This window comes from Mesoplodon bidens (genome assembly GCF_964165515.1).
Source record: "Mesoplodon bidens genome assembly, chromosome: 7".
Classification (NCBI taxonomy): Eukaryota; Metazoa; Chordata; class Mammalia; order Artiodactyla; family Ziphiidae; genus Mesoplodon; species Mesoplodon bidens.
The window spans coordinates 61,183,246-61,198,404 of record NC_138164.1 but is presented as its reverse complement, the minus strand read 5'-3'; the positions used below and the strand labels follow the sequence as shown (position 1 = coordinate 61,198,404).

Below are 15,159 nucleotides of genomic sequence, written 5' to 3'. Positions count from 1 at the left end.
TGGGAGAAAGACCCACTTTTCATATCCAAAAAGACTGATTATGGTATTTTTCTAAACAAATAAAATCTTTTCTCTACTGATGAATATGGCATTCCCTGGAAGGCAAACAAGACTATGCCAAGTTTTGTTTTCAATATCCATTTTTTCCCCTTCTTGCTACAATTCACGAAGATATACTATGATAAATGTTATCACAGGAAATGCCCTGCTCCAAGAAACTTAACCTGGCCACAGGTCTCATATTGATTCTGTGGCTACAGCTTTAGAAATCATCAAGTGTTGAAGCTAGGTAGGACTTCATCAAGCAGTCATTTCCCACAGACATTCCCCTACCCTCATTATACAGAGTGTGAGGCGCAGACAGTTCAAATGACTTGTCCAAATTAAACACTGTAGTCACAGGGCAGGGACTAGAGCCCAAGTGTCCTGGCTCAAGTCAATTCCATTCAGTATAACAAACACCAAGTGAGCCCCTGGGAGCCCAGCCAAGGGAAAGGAGTGGTGAGGGTTTTCTGGGAAGGGGCTGTGTGTGTACGTGACTTCACTAGGTCGGGGCTCAGAGCCAGAGAACATTTGATTGTTGCCAGACCCCAAATAATCTGTCCCCATCTCCCAACCCCAGCGGGTTGTCCTGGGTAAACTGACCCTGTATAATACAAAATTAGATTAAATTCCTGCAATCCATGAGGCCAAGCTAAAAGTATGAGCACACAGGAAGAGAACTTAACTCTGGCAAGAATTTTTTAAAGGCAGGCAGGATTTCCATTTGAACCTGGCAGGGTGTGATTTGGGCAATGGTCACAAGCAGACTCTTTGCATGTTTGAGAGTTAGGTGTGAACCCCAGTTCAGCCATTTGAGCAAATTCCCTTCACCTCTGTGAGCCTGTTTCTTGAACTATAAGACTGAGATAAACCATCTCCATGCAGACTTATTGGGAAGATTGAATTAAATAAAGGTGGAAACGTGTTTAGCATTAATGGTGACTATTAGAACAGCTATTACTGCATTCCAAGCACCTGCCCAATTAATCCTCACAATAGCCCTGAGAGGTAAAGTTTTATTAGGCTGACTGTTTTACAGATTAGGGACCTTAAGCTCGGAGAAGTTAAGGACTTTACCCAAATTGCTCAGGAAACACTGCAAAGGTATCAACCTCCGCAGCATGGCTGCAGCAGAAGGTACACGTTGGGGGCAGCGGAAAATGGTAAAGGAAATGTCAGATGTGCCTAATCCTGGAAGACACAGTTACATCCAAGAGGCCCTGTACACCTTTTCTTGGAACTACATGATAATATGTTGTGGTTCATCTTTTTGGAGGTCATTTTGGCCTTAGGTGGCAGCAGGAAAGACTCCCATTAGACTCAAATAAAATTCTTAAGGATGAGAATGTTCAGTAAGCAGCTAACAGAATGTTTTTCAAACTCAAGTGATGGATGGGCCCCTGTTTAAAACGCTCACAGAGGGCTTCCCTGCTGGCTCAGTGGTTGAGAGTCCGCCTGCCGATGCAGGGGATGCGGGTTTGTGCCCCGGTCCAGGAGGATCCCACATGCCATGGAGCGGCTGGGCCCGTGAGCCATGGCCGCTGAGCCTGCGCGTCCGGAGCCTGTGCTCCGCAACGGGAGAGGCCACAACAGTGAGAGGCCCGCGTACCGCAAAAAAAAAAAAAAAACCTCTCACAGACTCACCCCAAAGTTGACTTAAATTATTTTAATTTTAATACCACTTACATATTTATAAACGTAGCGCTCAGTATATATATTCCTTATGCTTATAGCTCTTCTACAACTCTAAACCAAGACACATGGAAAATAAAACTATAAAACCTATGAAATTCAAATAAACACTTCAATTTAATGTGACAGAAGATGTTGTTTTGATGAAATTAGACTGCTATTTGAAACCTGACCGTGACACACACAGTTCTTTTGAGTCTGGCACCCATCGCACTGTGTACTACAGCAGCTCCCATCATGCTTCCCTGGTCAAACTCCTGGAAAATCTTCATTGTGACAGCGCACCAAGATCTCATTTGACTTTCACTATGCACAGGAACGTCATGTACACCACCTCCCTATTTTCCTGATCAGGCTACAATTAACATAGCACTATTGGGCACTAGAGCGATCACAAACACAAAGTGAATGCCAAAGTGGCAAGGCAGGCGGTGGTCTTTCAACCAGTTCAGAACATGTTTGTTTTAACTTGTCTGGATTATCACCAAAATGAAATATAACATCTAGAAGATCTCAGAGACACATCTCAGGCTCCTAAAAATACATCTATTGGCCTCAAGGGGTCTACAGACTCGGGTCTGAGAAACTCTGGTCTAATCATTTCCACAACTCTGGGATGTCTTTTCCTGAAGAGCTATAACGCAGAACATTGGTCTCCCGGGATTGGAATGACTGGGTCACACACGTGTGCGTATGCTAGTCTGCTGTTTCCCCCTTTATCTGCCTGGTGACCTTCTACTTCTCCCTTGAGCAGACTCTTCCTCTGGAAGCCCTTCCTGGCTTCTGCAAGCTGAGCGAGTCTGGCCCACTCTGCACTCCTACCATACTCTCCACAGTCAGTCCCCAGGCTCATAGCCCCTGGTGGCATAATCATTTATTTACCCTTTTGCTTTGCCCCACATCATCTCTTCTATCTCTTAGACTGAAAGCTCGGTCTGATCCATTTCTGGTCTTTACTTCCCTACCAGGGGCCAGGAACAGGGTATTTGCTCAGGTAGGAATATGAATGGATGAATGAATGAATGAATGAGTGGATGAATGAATGAATGAGTGGATGAATGAATGAGCTAGGCGAACTCTCTTCTAGCTCTGGGATATTCAGCTCCACCATTCAGCTCAGCATTTTTTCCTTTCTCCAACTGTCATCATTGTTCTCTTTAAGGACATGAAAAAAGTATATTCTAGACCCATAGAATATTAGCGATAGACGTGCCCTACAACTGAAGTGCAGAGAGGGGAAATGATTTGCCCCAGGGCACCCAGCTAGGATATGAAAGCATCAGACCAGAGGCCATGTGCTCTGATTCCTATTTCAGTGTTTCTCCCAGGACATTATTTATTTATCATTTATTCATTGATTTATTTTTGGTTTGGGCTGCCATGGGGGAAAACCATATTACCTTGTGACCTCACCTCCCAGTGGCAGTGTTTTGGGAACAAACTGGATTCTCACGGTTCTCCCAACGGTGGCAGGGTGCCCATGTCAGGCAAGGTATTTTTTCCTAATGAAAAAGAAACAAACATAGCGTCAGACCTCATTTGTAATTTCCCCATAGCAGCCGGAATCTAGAAATATCTTTGTTTCCCTTCTCAGCTTATTATGCTGCCCTTGTCCTTGGTAAAGTGGAGCAAGAAGGTGGATTTGGAGGCTTAAAAAAAATCTGTACTCTTTTGTTTACGTATGTATTTACTTCCAAAAGCATTTATTTTTGCCACATAGGCCAATATGGACATCCTGCAATTCCCACCCACCTTTCCTCCTTAATTTAGATATCTCACTTTTCTCCCACGGCCCAAAACACTAGTGTCATCCCTGACCTCCGGATACCCTCTTCCTTCCAGGCAGGGAGGCATCCCACCTCCTCATGCCTGGCCTTCCCAATGGGCCGTCCTGGCTTTGACCTCACAACCACCAGATCCTCGTTCAACGTTTAATCACTTCCTCCCTCCCTCCCGTCATGCACTCCTTCATCCTGCCTCTTGGCCGTGGCCCCGGAACCCAGGTGAAAGGAAATCCAGAAGGAAGGAAGAAGCTCAGACACACAGATCACTGGGTCTGGGACCATGCTCTTTGTGTGTGTCTGGCTTCTTTTACTCAGGATATTATTTATTTATTTATTTTTACTGTAAAGTATACATAACATAAAATGTATATCATTTTAGCCATTTTTAAAAGTAACCAGTTCAGTGACATTATTAGTATTTTTTTTTTGCGGTACGCGGGCCTCTCACTGTTGTGGCCTCTCCCGTTGCGGAGCACAGGCTCTGGACCAGGCTCAGTGGCCATGGCTCACGGGCCCAGCCGCCCTGCGGCATATGGGATCTTCCCGGGCCGGGGCACGAACCCACGTCCCCTGCATCGGCAGGCGGACTCTCAACCACTGTGCCACCAGGGAAGCCGCCGGATTTACTCTTGATCAGCACATCCTATTTAGCAATTTGAGTAATTGCCCACAGGTTTCTTGTCTCCCTCACCCACCCCCACCCCCGAAAGCAGGCAGGGACTATCTGTTCTGTTCTTGGCATTCTTACCTTGTACAGTGAAAGCACTTAGTAAGTATTGTTGGCCAAACAGATGAATGGATGTTTTTAAACTGAAGGGTGGCACAGATGGGTCTGCGTTTTTGAAAGGTCTCTGGCTGCAGTGTGGAAGGTGAAATAGGTGGAAACAGGCTAGAGGGAAGCAGCTGCCATCTATGCATGGGCTTAAGATCTCACTGGACCAACTTCCACTGTTGAGAGCTAGTGATTTAAAAAAAAAAAGTGACTTAAAGGCTGAGACAGCGAGGGAGAAACCAAGAAGCAGAGGCTTTCTGCTTTATGTAATGGGAATCTGTATACGATTTTTGGAAAGTTTCCATTACTAAAAATGGACTTCAGAGCCCCTAGTGTAAAGGAAAGCACACAGGCTGGTAGTCAGAAGCCCTGAGTTCCAGTCATGTTTCTTTCCCTAAATGCCCTTCAGTAAGTCCGTAAGTCCCTGACTCCATCCAGGCAGAATTAGTGGCGCCCTCTTTTGTGTAGCTCCTGTCATGCTGTACTGCCACTGTCTATGGACATATTTGTCACTACTGTGCCAATTCATTTTCGTATCACTGGCCCCCATTGTGGGGTGGGGTAGGACAGTAACTATTCATTGAATGGATGGAGAGATGGGTGAATGGGTAGATGGATGGATGGATGGATGAATGATAAGTGGATAGGTGGATGGACTGAACCACATACTAAGCCCATATGTTGGAGAAAGACTGGGGCTCAGTAAGCAGATGGATACTCAGGGGAACCGCATACCCTTCTAATACCCAGCTTCTCAGTTTACTGCTTTTATTTATTTATTCAATAGACATTTTTACTGAGTACCTACTATGTGCCAAACTGAGATTTTTGCTATGGGGTGTTTAAAGAGGAATAAGACCGAGTGCTGGTTAAGGACAAGGATTCTGGACCCTGACTACCCAGATTTGAATCCTGTCTCTGACACTTACTAGCAGCCTAATGGTAAACAAATTACTCACTCTGTGCCTCTAGTTTTCATCTGTGAACTGAGGGAAAAATAGTACCTACTTCATGGTTGTTAAGATATTAAGCACATTGATGATTTTAAAGCTTTCAGAGTGCCTGACACATGGTAAGTACAACATAAGTATTAGCTTTACTCTGTATTCTCAGGTCACAGGTCAAGTGGGGGGGATGATGAACCCAACACACAGTAACCTGGGTAGACTATGTACTAGAAGAGGTACAATTTGTTGAGGGAAGGGGTAGGGAGGCATTGTGGAGGAGGCAGTCTTTGAGCTGAACCTTGTGGGTTGAGTTTAGATTTGATGCAGCATGCCATGGGATGCACACTTTTTCAGGTGATGGTAGCCAAATATCAGTCCTCCTGTCCAGAAAATTTGGCGTCACTAGGGACCTGAAGGCCACAGTGACCCAGTGTTTCCTTTTATGGTTGAGACCCCTGGTAAAAGGTCCCAGTTCAAGGACACACAGCTAGTTATTTATTTAACAAATCATTCATTCATTCTACAAATATTTACTAAGAACTTACTTTGTGCCAGGCTCTAGGCTAGGTGGGATCCAGGGATCCCACCTCATACATATTTACTTATAGACTGTAGGCACCTTGGGACAGGGCCTTAAGCAATCCAACCTCTGTTTTTCCCTCAGAGCCTGGAGCTATCTAAATGTTATGTTTATTTTTAAACAACAGCACTGCCATTGATGACTCACAGCGACTTTTGTAATCTGCTCTGAAACCCAGTCTGTCCAGCTATTTTGTCTCCTTCCTAATTTCTTGGCCCTGAGCCTCATTTTGGTTGTTATTTCCTGTCCCCACTCCAGTTCTCACTTCCTCCTTCCCCACCTCTGTGGACTATTCCCCTACATAAGGATTAGTTGTGGACTAATCAACTACATAAGGATTAGTTGATATTTAATGTTTAAATGTCTGTACTCCGTTAGCCGCACAAACTGCATACGGAATCTGGGCACACACCCTTTGAGGGGCTACCTTCTTGTCTAGGGGGGCGCTGGAGCCGAGAGGGATCACACCCCCTCTGGGTTCCCTCTTTTGGTTAGTGGACTCATCATCCTCATAGACCTTGTATCCACTAGGCCTCACAGGCTCAGCATCTAGTACTGACAAGATTTTCAAGGGCCTAGAGAAAAGTTTCAGACTACCTCCTCCCTTTTTTTTTTTTTTTTTTTTTTAGAGAATCCAGAATACCAAAAGAAAACGATAAAATCAAAATCAATAAATATTTAGACAAACGTCTACCAATGTAAATTTATATCAGCTTCATTAGCTGTTCAATTTAATTGTGATAGTGACTGCCACATATGCCCTCCCTCCTTTATTAATAGATCACCTGAATTTTAACCAGGCACAAGATCACCCAGCAAGATACACTTCCCAGCATCTCTTGAAGCTGGATGTGGTCATGTGACTAAATTCTGGACATGAGAAGTAGTGAGTACACTTGATACCTGCTACTTCTGGTTGTGCAGTGGATGGGGGCTCTTCATCTTTCCCCTGACTCACTGGCCAGGGTTATTGCATTGGACAACTCCAGGGGGCACATTTGCATTGCAGTCTATGAGAATGCTCCCTGCCATTGTGCAATGCAGCGGCCCTGCCCCTGGCTGAGATGCAGACCTTCAGGCAAGAGCTGGAGTTGGTATTCATAAACATTTGATTACACTTAAAAATAATTTGTAGGGAATTCCCTGGCGGTCCAGTGGTTAGGACTCTGCGCTTTCACTCCCGAGGGTGTGGGTTGGATCCCCGGTCAGGGAACTAAGATCCTGCAAATCGCGTGGCACGGCCAAAAATAAAAAACAAACAACAAAACAAAACAAAATTTCTAAGTTTGATTTTCTCACTTTGCAAACATTCCATGTATGGGCTGTGACTGACAAGAAATCAAATCTTGTCATAATTTAAGTAGACATAGCAAATGATTTCAAAGTAAAATTTTAAAAATCCTTTAAAATATTTTCAGCAAAGAAACAATATTTTACATGGGATATAGAAACATTTTAATATAGGATAGGACCTAAAAAATATGTGTATGGAAGACCAATGAAGTTCTTAGAAAGGCCTTGATCATTTTCAGTCCCCCAAGCTAGAAATTTCAGAATCATTTTTGATATTTTCCTAGTAGTTTATTCATTCAGGAAATAGTGAGCATTTACTTTCAGACAATATATATAGTGGAGGAGTATCAAGATTGTGGTCAGACATACCTAGGTTTGAGTCCTGGTTTTGCTACTTACTAGGTGTGTGACTTTGAGCAACCTCTGTAGGTCTCTACTTATCTGTAAAATGGGGGCAATAATAATGCCCATCTCTTATGTAATAAAGAATTTGACTGGCCTCTGTCCCTGATTACTGGGAAGGTGAATTTCAACCCTTGGAATTTCCAAAGTAATAGGAGTATCTTTGTTATCATGAGCTCTTTGGATCATAAATCTGAGTTTCTGCTAAGAGATGGGATGACTCAGGATGGGGGCTGGTCATCATAAAGACCAATGATGTGGTTAGAGGGTTGGGACTCTGAGCCAACCTGATCTCTAGGGACAAGGGGAAGAACTGGAGATTGAGTTCAAGCATGTGACCAATGCTTCAATCAATCATACCTTTGTAATGAAAATCCAATAAAAACTCTGGACACCATAGCCCAGTAGAGCTTCCTAGATGATGAACACATCAGTGTTCCTGGAGGGTGACATATCCTGATTCCATGAGGAGAGGTCATGAAAGCTCTACATACAGAACTCTCACAGACCCCACCCTGTGTGTCTCTTCATTTAACTGAAACTGATTTGTATCCTTTATAATAAAACTGTAATCATAAGTATAATGCTTTTCTGAGTTCTGTGAGTTGTTCTAGCAAATCATTGAACCCAAGGGGGTCACGGGAACCCCAGAAGTTGTAGCCATTTGGTCAGAAATGCTGGTGGCTGGGGAACCCTCGAAAGTGCAACTGGCATCTGAAGTGAGGACAGTCTTGTTGGGAAGTATGCTCTTTTTTAAAAAATTAATTAATTATTTATTTAGTTATTTTTGGCTGCTTTGGGTCTTTGTTGCTGTGCATGGGCTTTCTCTAGTTGCCGAGAGCGGAGGCTGCTCTTCGTTGTGGTGCACGGGCTTCTCATTGCGGTGGCTTCTCTTGCTGTAGAGCACAGCCTCTACACAAGCGGGCTTCAGTAGTTGTGGCATGTGGGCTCTAGAGCACAGGCTCGGTAGTTGTGGCGCACGGGCTTAGTTGTGCCTCAGCATGTGGGATCTTCCCAGGCCAGGGCTCAAACCTGTGTCCCCTGTATTGGCAGGTGGATTCTTAACCACTGCGCCATCAGAGAAGTCCCGGGAAGTATGCTCTTGAACCTGTGGAGTCTGCTGCTAACTCTGGGTGGTTAGCATTGGAATTAAATTGTATTTCAGTATATCAGCTGCTAGTGTCAGAATACTGCCTCATAGGGTTGTACAGGATCAAATAAGAAAATATATGCAAGGCACTTAGCAATAATAATGATGATTACCCCTTAGGGCTGGAAGGATTAATAAGATAAACTGCATGAAGCACTTAGCAGAGTCATAGTACTTGAGACTCCTGTGAGCCGCACCCTACGCTACTCATGGAAGATAGTTTGTCCATTTAATTGCTGAGCAGTATTCCATTGTATGAATATATCACGGTATATCAGTTCTCTTACTGATAGGCACCTGGGCTGTTTCCAATTTGGAAGTATTGTAAATAAAGTTGCAGTGGACTTTGTTGTACAAATCTTTTTGTGGTATAAATGTTTCCATTTATCATGGATAAATTCTTAGGATTAAAACTGGGTCATAGGATAGGTGTATATTTAATATCATGAAAAATGCCAGTCCTTTGTCAAAAGTGTTTATGCCATTTAACACTACAACCAGCAATATGTGAGAGTTCTGGTTGCTCTGCAACCTTGCCAACACTTGATGTATTCATTCTTCTTAATTTTTAGCCATTCTTGTGATTGTGTAATGACATTTCATTGTGGTTTTAATTTACATTTTCATATGATTAATGATATTAAGCACAGGAAGATGGGAAAAAGAAAACAGAGAGAACAAACAAAAACAAAAAAAGGTTCAGGCTTCAGCCTTAATATATCAATAATTACCTTAACCTAAATGGTCTAAATACACTAATTAAAAGACAGAGGGGCTTCCCCTGGTGGTGCAGTGGTTGGGAGTCTGCCTGCCGATGCAGGGGACACAGGTTCATGCCCCGGTCCGGGAGGATCCCACATGCTGTGGAGCGGCTGGGCCCGTGAGCCATGGCCGCTGAGCCTGCGCGTCTGGAGCTTGTGCTCCGCAACGGGAGAGGCCACAACAGTGAGAGGCCCGCATACCGCAAAAAAAAAAAAAAAAAAAAAAAAGACAATCAATTAGAAAATGGGCATAAAGCATGAACAGATATTTCATTAAAGAGGATATACAGATGGAAAACAAGCACATGATAAGATGTTCAACACCATTAGCCTTTAGGGAAATACAAATTAAAATCACAATGAAACACCACTATACACCTATCAGAATGTCTAAAATAAAAAATAGTGGTAATGCAAATGTTGGCAAGGATGCAGAGAAACTACATCATTCATATATATATTGCTGATGAGAATGTAAAATGGTACAGCTACTCTGGAGAGCAGTTTGGCAGTTTCTTGAAAAACTAAACATGCAGCTACCATGTGATCCAGTAATTACACTCTTGGGCACTTATTCCAGAGAAATGAAAACTTATGTTCACATTAAAAACTTTTACATGAATATTTGTAGCAGCTTTATTCAGAATATCTGAAAACTGGAAATAACCTAGTTATTCTTCAATGGATGAGTGGTAAAACAAGCTATGGTACATCCATATCATGGAATACTACTCATCAATAAAAAGAAATGAATATTGATACATGCAATAACCCAGATGAGTCTCTAGAAAATTATGCTGAGTGGAAAACAAAAAGCCAGTTCCCAGAGTTTACATACCGTACGATGCTATTTATATAACACAGATAATTGTTTGCTGGGAGTTAAGTAGTGGTGTAGATATAAGAGAGCAACATAAGAGATCCTCATGGTGATCGAAATGTTCTGTATCTTGACTGTATCGATGTCCATATCCCAACTGTGACATTGGCAAGACATTACCTTTGAGGGAATCTGGGTAAAGGGTACACAGGATCTCTCTGTATTATTCTTTACAATTGCACGTGAGTCTACCATTTTCTCAAAATAAAAAATTTAATTAAAATATTACCTGTGTGGTTTCTCTGTCATCTAAATCTTGATTGACGCAATACACCTCATCAGATTGGAGAATTTCTCTTCTCTTCCTAGTTTGATGAGAATTTTAGTTAGAGTAGGTGTTGATTTTTACCAACTGCTTTTTATGCATTTATTGAAAATAATCTCATGGTTTTTCTCCTTTTCGGTGAAAATTATATTGTTTGATTTTAGAATGTTAAGCCAATTTTGCATTCCTGGGATAAGCAATACTTTATTGCTGGATAAATTTGCTAATATTTGCTTAGGATTTTATGTCTACATTTATGAAATGTCTTTCAGGTACCTATGGGAGTGATCAATGTTATTAGTTTCTAAAATGAAAAAAAGACCTGAGCAGAAGTAATAAAATATTAAAATTTGATAAGCCTGGATGGTGGGTAAATGGTAATTTGTTACATTATTCTCTATACTTCTCTGCTTTCTTCTTTTCAATTAAACAATCCTTGGTTGCAGCTTAGAAGACACATTCAGAGGACAGATTGAGGACAGAAAAACTGGGTTCTGTGTGCTATTAGGAATACAGGGGTAGGATAGTCTTGTGTAACCTCTTCACATAGCAATGGGCCAAACACAGAGTTGGTACTCAGTAAAAGTTTATTAAATGAATTTAATTTGTTTAAATCACACTCTAATACAACATAATGGATGCTGTGATCCAGATCCATCCTCAGGATCTCGTCAGTCATTCCCCCAGCTTCTGGGAGTAGGTTGCTCATGACTCAATTTCTCTCTGGGAATTGCCCTCCTCCACAGGAAACAGCCTTGCCAAAAGTTACAAGACCTGGGGCTTCCCTGGTGGCGCAGTGGTTGAGAGTCCGCCTGCCGATGCAGGGGACATGGGTTCGTGCCCCGGTCCGGGAAGATCCCACATGCCGCAGAGCGGCTGGGCCCGTGAGCCATGGCCGCTGAGCCTGCGCGTCCGGAGCCTGTGCTCCGCAACAGGAGAGGCCACAACAGTGAGAGGCCCGCGTACCGCAAAAAAAAAAAAGTTACAGGACCTGTCCACATACAGCCTCCATCACTGGTCAATGTAAGGACATAAATTTCTGGCCCCCTCCTTTAATTTGGAATAATTCTGAAAGGTCATCCCAGGCTCAGAGCATTCTTTGGGATTGGCTGAGGCTTCTGCTTAGATAGTTTCACAATTCAACCTCTCCTCCTGCCTAATCCTGCTTGCATCACTACCTTACAGGCTTGGCCTTGAAAGTACCTTCACCCCATCCCCACCCCAATAAAGCTTCTGCATGTTAATCTCCCTCTTCCTCGGGGAACTCCACTCAGGACACGTATTACCCTATTTTACTTTTCTTTTCATAGCAGTTATCAATATTTGAAATAACCTTATTTATTTAATGCTTTAATACTTGCTTATTGCCTGCTGTAAGAATGTAAGCTTCCCAGGACACAGACCTTTTTCTTTTTCCATACAATGTACACTACTGTATCAAGCACCTAGGGCAGCGCCTGCAGAACACAAGCAGGCCCTAAATACTGGTTGTTGGAATGAACGAATGAAAAGAGACACACCTTGCCCTAGGTATCGTCCAGTCTCTCAAGAGCCAGTAACAAGCATTTGGGGGCGGAGACTCCGGACAAGTCCCCGAGTCCCCGCCCCCCCAGCACGCCCCCAGGCCCAGGCAGGAGGCGGGGCCCCGCAGACGCCGCGGCCCGCGCAATGCGGCAACCGGCGGTACGGCTGCTGCGGCTGAGTCAGGTGCCGTATGCTGAGCTGCTGGCGCTGCAGGAGCGCTGGCTGCGGCGGCTGCAGGCCGAGCCAGGGACCGAGGCGGGCGCGCTCCTGCTCTGCGAGCCCGCGGGGCCCGTGTACACCGCCGGGCTGCGCGGCGGCCTGACGTCCGAGGAGGCGACGCGGCTGCGGGCCTTGGGTGCCGAGGTGCGCGCCACTGGCCGCGGCGGCCTAGCCACCTTCCACGGCCCGGGCCAGCTGCTCTGCCACCCCGTACTCGACCTGCGACCCCTTGGCCTACGCCTGCGCGCCCACGTGGCGGCGCTGGAGGCGTGTGCCGTGCGCCTGTGCGAGCTCCAGGGCCTACCAGGAGCCCGCGCGCGGCCCCCACCCTACACCGGCGTCTGGCTGGGCGAGCGCAAGATCTGCGCAATCGGTGAGCGCCTCGGGGCGGGGCCTGGCGGGGCCGGACCAATGGTGGTGAGGGCAGAGCTCCGGCTGGGAGGATGTGTATCTAGCGCGGGCTTTGAATCAGAACTAGTCCTGGATGTAATGTATCTTTCTTCCTCTGAATGATTTTCCCCCCCTTTTTAAAAAAAAATTGTGGTAAAATACACATAATATAAAATGTACCATCTTAACCATTTTAAAGTGTACAGTTCAGTAGTGTTAAGTGCTTCCACATTGTTATGCAACCAGTCTCCAGAACTCTTTTCATCTCTCCAAATTTAAACTCCACTTTTAAACAACTCCCCATTTCACCTTCCCCCTAGCCCCTGACAACCTCCATTCTACTTTTATATGTATGAATTTGACTTCTCTAGGTAACTCATTTAAGTGGAATCATACAGTAGTTGTCTTTTTGTGACTGGATTATTTCACTTAGCATAATGTTCTCAAGGTTCATCTATGTTGTAGTGTGTGTCAGGATTTTCTTCCTTTTTAAGGCTTAATAAATATCTCATTACATGTAAAAACAAATAAACAACAAACAAAACAAAGTTTTTAACCCTCTTCACTGAAATATTCAGAACCAGAAGGGCCAACTCGTTCAACACTCATTTTTACCAATGGAGACACACGGGAAGTGAACAATATCAGGACAATAAGGGTGAAATAGTGTTTTCGAACTTTTTTTTAAGCAACGGAGGAATCCTTTTGTTAAAGGACATTTTCTGTAATCTCCATAATAAGTGCAGCTACTGTGGAGCAACACACCTCTCCTCCCATTTTGTCCCCCTCCCCTGATCTGTGCACAGCCCCTTGGGTGCTCTAGAAACGAAGTTGGAAAGTCAGTGGTCTAGTCCAGTTTCCTCATCACACTGAGGGGGATCATGAAGCCTGGGGAGGGAGGGTACCTATTCTAAGACCCATTGGTTTGCCTTGCAGGAGTCCGCTGTGGAAAGCACATTACATCTCACGGCCTGGCGCTGAACTGTTCTACGGACCTTACGTGGTTTGAGCACATTGTGCCCTGTGGGCTGGTTGGGACAGGTGTCACTTCCCTGAGTAAGGAGCTCCAGAGGCATGTCACTGTGGATGAAGTAATACCACGTTTCCTTGAGGCCTTTAAAGAGACCTACAAGTGCACATTGATCTCAGAGGACAGCCCCAGCTGAAGGGCATTTATATTATCACAGCCTGGAGGTCCTGCCTTGGAAAGCACCACACCTGACTTGGAGTCACTGAAACCCAGATTCTAGAACCAGCCTTGTCATTCACACGCCATGAGACTATGGGCAAATCATGAGCTCTGAGCCATTGGTTCCATATGTATCCTGGTTTATTTATATCTTCCCCACCTACCTCAGATACAGATGTGAAAACATTATGAAAAGCATGTTGTATAAATATAAGGCATTAGCACTACTGTTGACACCATTTTCTCAGCTTAGAAAAACTCAGATATCATAGAGTGTCATTTCTCAAATATTTATTATTTCCTCAATACTGTATTTAACTGGGGAAGCCTGGGCTCCAGTTCCTTTGATTTTTGTAAGAATCATTTCTCTGGATCATCCAGGTGAAGGTGATGTGATGTGGTGCTTTTTCATTCTCAAGAGACCTGGGTACTTTCTGCAATAAAAGGGAAAGGGAAAGGCGTCTTTAAAGAATAAAATGGGATATGTGTTCCTGGGTTGGATTCCTCAAGCCTGATAGCTATTTTTAGTTAGGTAACCTGAGCTAGGCCAGAGGCTAGGGGAAAGAGAAGAATAATTTCTCACACTGTACAAATGCCAAAGATAGAAGTAAGTTTTTCTTATATGAGATCTCTGTTTGTAAGGTTCTGTAGTAATTATCTATTGCTGTGTAACAAATCACCCCAAAACTTAATGACTTAAAAGAATAAACATTTATTATCTCGTATATTGTGGGTCAGGAATTCGGGAGAAGCTTAGTTGGGTGGTTCTGGTCAGGGTCTCTCAGGTGCAATCAAGATGTCAGCTGGGGCAGCTCTCATCTGAAGGTTTGACTGGGGCTGGAGAATCAGCTTCCAAGATGATTCACTCACATACTTGGTTGGTAGTAGTTGTTAAAAGGAGGCCTTAATTCCTCACCTTAGTTCCTCATCATTCCACAGGGCTGCTTGAATGTTCTCATGACCTGGCAACTGGCTTCCCCCAGAGCAAGTGATGCCAGAAAGAGACAAGGTGGAAGCCACAATGTCTTTTATGACCCAGCATTGGAAGTCACACAGTCATTTCTGCAGTCTCTTAATATGTGAGCCCTATTCAGTATGGAAGGGACTGCACGAGGGTGATAGGAGGTGAGGATCATTAAGGGCCATCTTGGAGACTGACTACCACAGGAAGTTAGAGTAGAAAGAGCCTTGAATGAGAAGTCAGGCAACTCTAGTTCCAGTCCTGGCTCTGTGGAACAGTAACCAACAACATTCAAGATGGTGGTTGCT

At 44.2% G+C, this 15,159-nt stretch overlaps 1 protein-coding gene and 1 long non-coding RNA gene across 4 annotated transcripts in view; one reads left to right on the top strand and one right to left on the bottom strand.

The window, feature by feature from the left end:
* Positions 1-3,137: 3,137 nt before the first annotated feature.
* LOC308620550 overlaps positions 3,138-15,159 on the bottom strand; it is an 89,351-nt gene continuing 77,329 nt past the window's right edge. The window contains exons 3-4 of one of the 3 annotated variants that reach the window (XR_014016338.1): positions 10,533-10,608; positions 10,393-10,435 (exon numbers count right to left, since the gene is read on the bottom strand). This is a non-coding gene — a long non-coding RNA (uncharacterized lncRNA). Of the gene's footprint in view, positions 3,237-10,392; positions 10,436-10,532; positions 10,609-14,288; positions 14,325-15,159 lie in introns of those variants that run through there. The other 2 variants (XR_014016337.1, XR_014016339.1) reach the window with 2 other exon arrangements.
* Positions 12,237-13,867, top strand: LIPT2 (lipoyl(octanoyl) transferase 2; the record flags this gene model as incomplete). The annotated part of the gene is made up of 2 exons (XM_081240227.1): positions 12,237-12,684; positions 13,638-13,867. 2 exons carry the CDS (start codon positions 12,237-12,239, stop codon positions 13,865-13,867), a joined length of 678 nt encoding a protein of 225 aa, XP_081096353.1.